The 10,805-nt window shown below is 65.4% G+C and overlaps 1 protein-coding gene across 1 annotated transcript; it reads right to left on the reverse strand.

Moving 5' to 3' along the window:
* Positions 1-9,194: 9,194 nt before the first annotated feature.
* On the reverse strand, positions 9,195-9,677 carry TRNP1 (TMF1 regulated nuclear protein 1). The gene has a single exon (XM_068917832.1). It carries the CDS (start codon positions 9,675-9,677, stop codon positions 9,195-9,197), a length of 483 nt encoding a protein of 160 aa, XP_068773933.1.
* Between the last annotated feature and the right edge of the window lie 1,128 nt (positions 9,678-10,805).

Below are 10,805 nucleotides of genomic sequence, written 5' to 3' on the forward strand. Positions count from 1 at the left end.
GTTACCGAGCACCGGCGAGGCCGTGTGCTGTTTTCCTTAGATCCACCCGGGATTTTGCACGTGAGCGGCATCCCTTCCGGGCGCCCAGCGCTCGCAGCCTCCCTGCCGGAGACGGCCGTGGTTGCGGGGCTCGGGGCAAAGCAAATATCGGAGCGGAGCAGCAGCCCGTGCGAAAGAGCAGGGCGTCCGGTCGCCCAGCCGGGCAGCGGCAGCGGCGGCTCCGGGGCAGGTTCCCGCTCCTGTCCCCGGGCCGAGCTGCACAAGGTTCAGCCCTCTTTCCTCTCTGCATATTTGCACGGGGAAGGCTTTTAACATGCAGCACCGGGCATCCCTGGCAGGCGAGTCCTTCCCGCAGCGGGGAGCTGAACCGGCCGCGGGAGCCCACAGCCAGCCGGGCGCCTCGGCCCGCCTCTGCTCGGCCCGGTGAGCGCCGCGAGCTGCCCCGACGAGCCCCATCCTGGTCCCCCCCTGGGCTGAGCCTCCACGGCTCAGGGCTTTTCCCCGGGACGGCAACCCCCCCGCCGCGGCCTCTCTCCTGGGCTTAGGAGTGGGTTTGTTTTTCTGCCTTCCTCGCGTCTGGCTGCAGCCCCGGAGCGTCGCCCGAGCGCTGCCGGTGGAGCAAGGCTTAGGCATTAACGTGGAGGCTCCCGGAGAGATCTTTCTTACCCTTAATCCACAGAGAGAAGAGGTCTTTAAAAAGCATCCGTATTAGTCCTCTCTCCAAGGGTAAGTAATTTTGCAGTTTGGGTGTGGGCTGTGAAGAGGACCGCGAGCCCAGCCAGGTGGCTCTTAGCTGGGGGAGGTCAGGATGCCGCCCGACAACAGAAAACCCTGGTGGAAGGTGGAAGAAAGAGCGAGCGGGATGTCACCGCTCCTGCCCGAGCTCGCGCAGAGCCGGAGGCACCCTGGGCCCAGCGCGATCCCCGTCCGCCCTGGTTTTCTCGGAAACGAGGTTGGACCAGGGGAGGGAGCTTGTGCGAAGGCTGATTCACCGGTGCCAGCCCCAACCCGCCAGCGCCACCGGCAGCGCCGGGAGGCCGAGCACCGTGGTGGCGCGGTGGCGGCGGTGGCAGTGGCGAGCGGAGCCGGGCGCCCGCGCGGGACGTCCCCAAGGGTGCTGCTTCGGCCGCCGGCGCGGGATCGGCCTCCGCCTTGGGAGACGGCGCCCGGGCTGCCAGCGGGGCCGGGACGCGGCGAAGGGGCTGCGCAAGCCGCGCTGATGAGCTGTCGCCCAGCAAACGTCCCCGGGCCGAGCGGAGGGCGCCCGGCACGGGTGCCAAACCCCGTGTCCCCCGTGTCCCCCGAGCCCTGCTCGCCCCCTCCTCCGACGAGGCACCACCCAGTGGGGCAAACTGCCTCCAGGGCCAGAGCTAATCCGGTATTAGGAGAACAGAAAGGCCTGAGGTTAGGCTGGGTTAATGGCCTCGCTGCTCCCAGCCAAGCCACGAGCGCGAGCACTTCCTCCTCCTCCTCCTCCTCCTCCTGCATCTCCCCCGGAGGAGGCAGCCACACTTTCTGCTGCATTAAAAACAGGCATTTATTATTGCACCCGCCTATTGCAAATCGCCCCCCGCACCCCCAGCAGCCTCCCTCGGCGCGGTGACACCTCCCTCCCGGCGCTACCGGCCCCGCGCCCGGGCGAGGGGCAGCATCGGGCAGGTTGGAGCACCTGCCGGGGGGGGGGGGCCGCGCCGGCGACGTTCCCGCGGGGCGCCGTGCCTTGCCGGGGCCGCCCCCGAGCGCTGGCGCCGCGCAGGGCTTCCCCGGGCTGCTGCTGCGTCCCGGGGGCCGCCGGCGGCCTCGTGCTCCTCGCCATAAGAGGAGAGGCGGCGGGGAGAGGAGAGGAGGCAGCGCTTGGCTCCCCTCCACGGATTCCTTTCCTGCCCGTCACCGACCGATATAGCGGCCGGCGTCAGCGCCGGCGGGCAGGAGCCCGGCCGCAGCCGGGGCTCGACGCGCTGGGGGGGCGGCAGACGGGGCCGCGGGGCCGGCGCTGGGGACCGGGGGCTCTGGCGTCCCGTCCCCGTGTGCCGGCGGTGCCGGGAAACCCCCGTTTCCCACCGCTCCCAAATTAGCTTTTCTGTTGGAATTAGTCCGAAATGACAGGGGTTTATGACAAGTTTGGGGCTGTTCTCCTTAGCTGCCCACCTTCCGGCGCCACGTGGTTGTGCAAGGCCGGTCTTTAGGAAGCTGAAGCAGGGGAAGGGGGCTGCGACCCGTTTGGCAGACACGTCCCACGGGGCGGGCGGTGGGGGGGACTCGACCGCGGCACGCGCTGTGAATGGGGCCGGCGGGGCAGCGGGGCCAAGTCCCACTGCCGTGGGACACCGGGACGTGCCGCGGTTTGGCAGGTTAAAACCCGGCGCGCCGCCTTTCTCCCCCCCACCACGCCGAAGGCAAAGCAACCCCCCCCCCCCCCGACCCCGAATCCAGCTGGTTCTGCACTCGGCGGGGTTAAGTCGCTGTGATTTTTGGTGCTCAGAGCCTGCCAAGCCCATGGATGGACGGATGGACGGACGGACGGACGCGTGCTGAGCCCTGGGGCCCTCGCGGCCTCGGGGAGGCAGCCGCAGGGGGCTGCCATGCTGCCAGCGACTACCGATGCTCCCGGCAACTCATCTCTTAATAACCCTTAACGAAGCGTGATCCGGTTACAGGTCTCCCGTCATGCCAGATTGCCAAGGATTAGCAGGACCGGCTAACGAACCGTGCTGGGGGTCGCCTCGTTTCGGGGCTCTGCTCCCTAGGTCCCCACTTCGGGGAGGGGGTTTTGCTTTAATATCTACATTGGGGGTGTAACCGGGAGGTGGGGGGGGTCTGCTCCCACCTCTGCAGGCCCCAGCAGGGACGAGACGGGCCAGCGCCCGAGGTTAAACTGTTTGCACGTGCCTTGCCCTTTGCAGCAGGTTGTTGCGTAGGTTGTGCGGCGGTTTTTTTGGGGGGGAGGGGGCACAGTCCTCCCTCCGTCAGCCGTGCCAGGCCTGGCCGCGTTCAGCGGCGGCGGGCTCCCTCCGGCATCCTCGGCACCGGCTCCGGACCCACGGCTCGGACGAGCCGCCGCATGGCGCCCAGGAGCGCTAACGCCGGCGCGGGAAGGAGCAGCCCGGCTGCGGCGCCCCGGCAGCGCGGCTCGGACCGGCGCAGCTGCTCCTGGCCGCCCCGGGCGGCTGCTCCTCGCCGAGAGGCTCCGGGGTGCTCAAAGCCAAATCCGGGCCGGAGGGGAGAGACGGGGATATTTGAACCTTGGAAAAGCACTGCTTGGGCTCTGGCCGCTGCTGCCGGCCGGACAGGGGCCACGGGAACGGCGGTCGCAAGCCTGCACCTAGCCGGGTTTCCCTCAAAAGAGGGTTTAAATGTTAAATGCGTTGAAATATTTAATAACACGTGGGGCTGCTGTGGTCGTAATGAGCCGGGAGGAGAGCGGGGAGGGAGGCGGCGGGCGGCCGGGAGCCCGTCCCCGCGCGCCGGGGGACATCCCACGCGGCCGGGCGCTAGGAGCCGGGTGGCCAAGAATGAGGTACGTTAACTTTCAGGGCAAAACAAACCGATTGCTGGGGTTTAACCGGCTCAGTGACTTAAAAGAGCTTAGCGGGGAAGGGAGAACTGGAACAAGAGGAGCTTAGCACAGTAACGCCGGCCGGGCAGCCGCCCGCCGCAGAAATAGGCTCCCGAGACCTGGAAGCGGGCCAGGACCGAGGGCAGGACGGGGTCTGGCGCCGCGCGGGGAGCTGGGGCCGCCGCACGGGAAGGGGGCTGGGGGGGACCGGGGCGCCCACGGGCGGTGGGTGCTCGCTGCCGGCTTTCGGGAGGCCGGGCGAGGGAGTGATGACCATGGGAAAAGGAGGGGGGGGGAACGTCTCCCAAACTTGGCGCCTTTGGTGTGACGACGCCGGGAGCTTTCCCTTCCCGCGGGGTGGCCGTGTCCCCGAAAGCCCCTGTCCCTTTTCAGAGGGACGCCCTTCCTGCCGTCCTCTCCCCGTCTCCTTCGGGAGGGCTTTTGGGGTGCCCGACGCTGCGGCTGACCGCTACGGGACGAGGCGGAAGGGGAAAACGCGCAGGGGGTTCAACGGGAGCCCAAGGCGCGCAGGGGTCCGCGGGGCAAGGACGGGGCCGTCGGGGGCGACGACCGCGGCCGGTGGCGGAGTCGCCCACCCAGCGGGCTCGGGCAGCCGCGGCCGGAGGAGGGACCCTCGCCCCGTTTCGTCGGCTACGCAGCGGTGCCCGAGGGGAGAGCGGCACCGCGGGCCGCCCGGCCTCCGGGACGCGCCTGCAGCTCGGCGGGCAAAAAAAAAAAAAAAATCTCGGGGCTGGACTTTTTGAGAGTGCCGTTTCCAACAGCTTGTCACGAGAACAGGCCGGTTTTCCCGAAAAAGCCCGGCTGCTCCCGGGCACAACCCTTGCAGAGATCCCCCCGGGGCCGACTGCTCTGGGCACAGGCGAGCAAAAGGGCCCAAACTGGGTGCCCAGGCTCCAGCTTACCCCAAAAAGGGTCGGGGGGGGGGGATGCAGGGTGGGCTCAGGTGCTTGAAGGGCTCAATCAGGAGCCGCAGGGCAATTCCCAGCCTCCGTGGCTAATTGGGGCTGGAACAGGCTCTTAAAGGAGAAAACTCGTGGCGGGGGGGGGGGGGAGCAATGAAATGAGGTGGTGGTGTCCCGGGAGGAAAGGGTTAATGGGGGGGGGGGGGGGAACATCCTGTAAGTGCTAACACAGCTCGCTGCGGGGCTGTTTGCTGCAGTGGCAGAAACTGGGGGCGCGGGGTGGGTGGACGGGGCCGGGGGCGGCGGGGAAGGCAGCCCGGGCGCCGGTTTGCATCTCCGTGCAGCCCGTCGCGGGCGGCTGTGCGGCGCCGGCCTGCGCCAAGGCGGCTCTCGCACTGCCCTCTTGCGTCGCCGGCCCGGGACGCGGCCCGCCAGCCCGTGGCCCTGCTCTCCCCGCGCCCCGTGGCTTTGTCACCCGAGGTTAGGTGAGTGGGAGCATCGCCCGGGCTCCCGCGGAGGCCCTTCGGCTTCGGGCAGTTTCTCGTCTCGCCCGTCGGTTCCCTGCCCGGCTCGCGCTCCCCGGCACCCGTCTCGCCCCAGCCGGCCCCGTTGGCACGAGCCCCGCAGCAATTCGTAGCAAAAAGGAGAAAATCCTGGGTTAGGTATTAACGTGCCACTTTTTTTCCCCCTCCCCACCGCAGAAAGTCTGTAACAAAATAATCTTATAAAGCCAACGAGTGTGAGTGCTATTTACGTAACGTTATTACTGGCTATTGGCAAGGGGGCAGAAATGCAAATGCGGGTTATATAAAGCCCCGTGTGCCCTCGGCCTGGGCCGGGGGAGGCTCCCAAAGGCGGGTGCTTCTGCCTTGTGTTTTCCTATTGACCTTGTGCTGCTGAGGGTTTGTCTTCCCAAATCTGTGCCGGGTTTGTCCTCCCAAATCTGTGCCCTGAGTGGATGCAGGATGCTTTCAGAAACCAGCGTGTACCCTGTGCCAGCATTGCCACAGGGCTCCGTGCTGTCCCTCCGGAGAGCAAACCTGGAGGCGCGGGGGCAAGCGCAGCTGCAGCACCCATGGGAGTCGTGTGTGCACCCCCGTTGCACCCCGTGGCATGGTTTTGGGCAGGCTGGACTCTCCTGCCATCCCCCAACCCCTGGGATCAGATTTTTATTTATTTTCCTGAAACAGTAATTAATTGCTCCAAGCCCCAGCATCAGCCTGGGGATGCTGCTGTTATTTGGCTGCTCTGAAAACGAGGTTCCAGGTGCAACCACAACCCACCTCCCTCCTATCATCCCAGGTATTTTACGTGCCTCTGCTCCGTGCAGCTCTGCCTGCAATGCAGGGAGGGTGTCCTGCTGCCCCAGGTGGGAATGGTGGGTCTCTGTGGAGGACCACAACTTGCCGCTTCGCACCGCTTGAAAACCCTGCTGCCCCGAGTGTGGCAGTTCCCTGGAGCAGGAGGGTATCATCACTTGAGCTGGATGTGTGCTTGGGACTAAGCCATCAGGACACCCGGGCTCTCCTTCCTGCTCTTCCACCCATCCTTGCTAACTGCATCGACCTCCTCTTGGGTGAGTGAAATGGGAATAAGCGTGTGACTTCCGTCTGGGAAGTGCAATGAATTTAATGTTCAGTCTCCCAGCAAAAAGCTCCCGCAAAAACAAACTGTGATGAGACTGTAATTGTACCGAGACCAAAGGCTGGGGAGGAGTCGTCGTATCAAAGGATTTTGAATGATTTTTGGTCTAGCTGGTTTAATGGAGTGGATTTTTTTTTAAAAGGTATTTCCCTGTAATTCCTTTAAGTAGGTTATGCTATAATCAGGTCAAAAGCTGATTTGCAAATAATCACCAGGGAGCAAAAAAAGAGGGATTTAAGCCCAAGCTGTGCATTTCATACTATTAATTGAAAGCCTGAGAGAGAGATAATGTGTCCCTTCTCCTGGCTGAAACCTGTAAGCTGTTATTAACATCATACTCTCCACCCTGCTCCGGGAGGACACTGCCTGCTTGAGATTAGGGCTGCGCACGCAGGGGAAAGCCTCGGGTGTGAAGTGGTTTAGTAAAAGGCCAGGGAGCTAAGGGTTAGCGTGAGCAAAAAGGACCATGGGGAACAGGAGCTCTCCTACTGCTTGCTAAGCCAGGAGCCAATACCACCCTGGGGTGGTAAGAGCGGGGATATAGGATGTGGGATGCAAGGAAAGCACGAGAAAAGGTGGCTGCAAGGAGGGAGAGTTCGCCCTTCTGCTCTGAGATTCCCACCTGAATGATGGATGTACTGCCCCGAAAGCAGCATTTAACTCCCCCTTGCCTGAGAGCATCTGTGAGCTCAAAGTAAGGTGGCATTACAAACAAGGAACACGCATACGAAAACCATCACCTAAAAGCAGTGAGTAACAGCAAAAAGACGAACTCCCACCTAGCACTGTCTCCAGACTGGAAGTCGCCCCGCGGTCAAGCTGACAGCTCAGACCCTCGTTCCTGTGCTGCCCTTTCCCTGCATGTGCTTTCATGTCCCTGCTGACCTTACAGGACAAGTTTCCAGGACAGACTCATATATGCATGTATTTGTGGTGGCCAGCAGAGACCCCAGCACCCCAGAGACCCAAAATGGGACTTTCTGATGCAGGGAGCTCATATCATGTTTTCCAAGCTCCCCCCCCACCCCCAACACGAGTGGGGCAAGGAAGAGGTGAGTTATCAGAGAAATCCACTCTGGTATTAATTACATGTCATTACTGAGGCTTAGTTGCTAATCCCTGTTCTAACCCCCCTCACCATTGTATTTCAGCCAATACCTAAAGATGCTGCAAATGAATGAATAAAATATATCCAACTTTACTGATGCTGGTGCCCGCTTCCAGCATCACCCACTGCAGAGGATGGGCAGCACCGCGCGGGCGCACGAGTCTGGCTGCAGCACCAGCCAGCACGGACGCGGGAAGCAAGGATTACATAACAGACCTGCTGTCTCTCACATTAAGGTAGTCTCTACACATTCATGAGTCAGTGAAATTCCCACCCCCCCCCCCAACACCCAAGTCTTCAAGTTTAAAAAAAGAAAAAAAGAGGGGCGGGCAACGATCTTCCGGCAGGAGGGAGGAATTCATGCAGCATTGAGGACAAGCCATCGCGAAAGCCTGGCGCAGCAAAGCGAGACACCTCCGAGCCCTCCTGCTTCCGTAGCTCATTTGCAGGGTCGATTAATGCTTTTTGCCCAGGCGTTGCAGACGTTGCAGCTCTGCATGTCCAGCAAAAGCTTGCAGAGGGCTTTGCCAGCTCAGCTGCTGCAGCAGTGCCGGCATGGAAGTGATGCTCGCTGTCAGGTTGGCTCGGGGTACCAGCCCTCCCTCTCGAGGCTGTTTCAGGGCTGGTGGGGCAGGCTGCTCCTGGTGGTGGTGGGGCACTGGGGCCATGGCCTTCTGCCCGGAGGGGGATGCTTAGTCCTGAGTCTACCTCCACCTCACCGTGTCTCCAGAGCCCTTAGCACTGCTGCCACGTGATGTGATCTGCTGCACGGTTACATTGGGAGGTACTGGGGTGCCTGGCCAGACTATTGCTTCGGAGCAGGAACATCCACGTGGAGAGGACCATCCACCCCAGTCCTAAAAATCCATCTGCAGAATGACCCCCATGGGAGGCAAACGCGGTGAGAGCTGGTCCTCTTTGGCTCTTTGTCCCCGCAGGGTTGTGCAGTCCGCAGCCGAAAACGCCCTCCAGAGATGGTGGGCTTGGGGCAGCCCACGGCCCCTGAATTCCCCCAGCGAGGCTTGAGTGGGGCTGCGTTAAGGCTGGCCTCCTGCCCCTGAGCCTTGACGTGAGGCATGGGTCCCACCAGCATTCTGGGGACACCTCCTGGGGGGTGATGGGGCTCGTGCAGGGGAGGGGTCCTGTCCTGCCCTGCAGAAGGGCTGCTCTCAACCCGCTTGCCTTTGAGAGGTGACCCCGGAGTCACCTGGGGTGCTGAGAACAGATCCCCTGTACTGCCCCTAGACCCTGCAGGGTCTCCCCTCAGGGCACCCCCAGGATCCCCAGACCCCACAGTGTCCTCAAGGGACTCCAGACTCCACAGGGTCCCTCACAGGATGCCATGGAGCCCCCCCAACCCCAAAGGGTCCCCCCAGGTCCCCAGACCATGCTGGGTCCCTCAGCACAATCCCCCTCTACCCTGGAGCACTCCAGACCCTGCAGGGTCCCCTGGGGCCCCCCAACCCCAAAGGGTCCCTCTAAACCCCCCAAGGTCCCCTGCATCCCTCAGGTCCCCCAGGACCCCCCAACCCCACAGGGGCCCCCAGATCCTGCAGGGTCCCTCTAAACCCCCAAGGACCCCAGACCCTGCAGGGTCCCCTGCATCCCACAAGGTCTGCAGGGCCCCTCAGACCCCGCCAGGTCCCTCTAAGCCCCCCGAGGACCCCAGACCCTGCCGGGTCCCCCCAGATCCCCCAACCCCGAAGGAGCCCCCAGACCCCACAGGGTCCCTCTAAGCCCCCCGAGGACCCCAGACCCCGCAGGGTCCCCTGGGACCCCTCAACCCCAAAGGAGCCCCCAGACCCCGCAGGGTCCCTTTAAGCCCCCCGAGGACCGCAGACCCCACCGGGTCCCCCGGGATCCCCCAACCCCAAAGGAGCCCCCAGACCCTGCAGGGTCCCTCTAAGTCCCCCGAAGACCCCAGACCCCGCCGGTTGCCCCGAGCCCCCTCCCACCGCCGCGGTCAGACGGGGCTGCGCGGCTCGGCCGGGGCGGCGGCGGCGGTGGGGAGGCGGCGGGGGGGGGCGGCGGCGGGCGAGGGCGGCGGGCGGCGGAGGCGGGCGGGGGCGCAGGGCACGCAGCTGCGCAGGGCGCGGGCGGCGGCGAGCAGGGCGGCGGGCCGGGGGCGCGGGCGGCGCCGCAGCCCCTTCTGCAGCCGCTGCCCCTGGGCGGCCAGCGCCAGCTGCGCCTGGGCCACGCCGGCGCCCAGGCGGCCCAGGCTCTCGGCGCGGGCGGCCAGGCGCAGCTCGGCGTGCCGCAGGGCGCAGTGCACCTGCCGCACGCGGCCCTCCAGCTCCGCCGCCGCCCGCCGCCGCCCCTCGGCCGCCAGCAGCCGCCGCCGCGCCGCCGCCAGCTCCACCGACCCGCCGCCGCCGCCGCTGCTGCTGTCGGGGCCGCCGCCGCGCTCCGGACGCCGCTCGCCGCTCGCCGCCGCCGCCGCCGCCATGGTAACGGGGCCGCGCTGCGCCGCGCCGCCGCTATATAGCCCGGGGGCGGCACCGGGGCGGCACGGCCCCGCTGGGGGCGGCCTCGGGACCGGCACGGTACAGCCCCTCCCCGGCAGCGGGCACGGCCCCGGGACCGGCACGGGTACCTCCCGGCAGTGGGCACAGCCCCGGGACCGGCACGACCCCTCCCCGCCACCGGACATCTCCCCGGGACCGGCACGGGTACCTGCCGGCAGCGGGCACAGCCCCGGGACCGGCACGACCCCTCCCCGCCACCGGGCATCTCCCCGGGACCGGCACGGGTACCTGCCGGCAGCGGGCACAGCCCCGGGACCGGCACGGGTACCTCCCGGCCCCAGCACCAGGCTTAGCCCCGGCACCGGTGCGGCAGAGCACGGCCCCGCCGGATCCCTCCCCCGGCCCCGGGCTCGGCTCGGCCCGGCCCCGGTGGGAGACGGTACTGGCCCAGGGACAGCACCGGCCCGGCCCGACCTGACACACCGTTAGCAGCCCCGGGGCTCTGGAAAGCTTCAGCCCTACCCGGGAGCCGCTGGGGTGACCGCACTGGGGAGGGTCGCTGGGAAAGGCTGGTCTGGGAACAGCTTCTGGGGAGGGTAAGTGGGAAAGTCTGCCGTGGGGAAGGCTGGATCAGGGAGGGTCCCTGGGAAGGGTTAATGGGACGTGCTGGGAAAGGCTGCAGTGGGAAAAGTTAATGGAGAAGGTTCCTGGGAAAGGCTGGGCTGGGAAGGATTAGTGGGGTGGGCTGGGGAGGGTCACTGGGAGAGGCGGAACTGGGGGGGTTACTGGGGAAAGCTGCACTGGGAAAAGGGGCACTCGGGAGGGTTACTGGACTGGGAAGGGTTACTGGCAAAGCCTGGCTTTGTGCCTTGAAGCCCCTCGGAGGAGCAGCTAAAGAAGCTTCTGGTGCTTGTTGGGGGATGCTGGTGCCCACGTGGGAGAGGGGACGCAGCGCTAGGACAGCGTGTCCTTGACGGCAGATGCCGTCAGAGCGGCGGTGCTGCCAGCGTCCGCGTTACATAAAGCATCGTTAATAGAGCTTAAAGCGGTCCGAGCGGCGAGGAGACGGCACAGCCCGGCGCGAAGGGAGGGGGCTCGGAGCGGCCCGC

This window comes from Struthio camelus, chromosome 23 (genome assembly GCF_040807025.1).
Source record: "Struthio camelus isolate bStrCam1 chromosome 23, bStrCam1.hap1, whole genome shotgun sequence".
Taxonomy (NCBI): Eukaryota; Metazoa; Chordata; class Aves; order Struthioniformes; family Struthionidae; genus Struthio; species Struthio camelus.

Excerpts from the sequence above, each read along its gene's own strand:
- TRNP1 (XM_068917832.1), bottom strand. The coding sequence starts at position 9,677 with ATGGCGGCGGCGGCGGCGGCGAGCGGCGAGCGGCGTCCGGAGCGCGGC.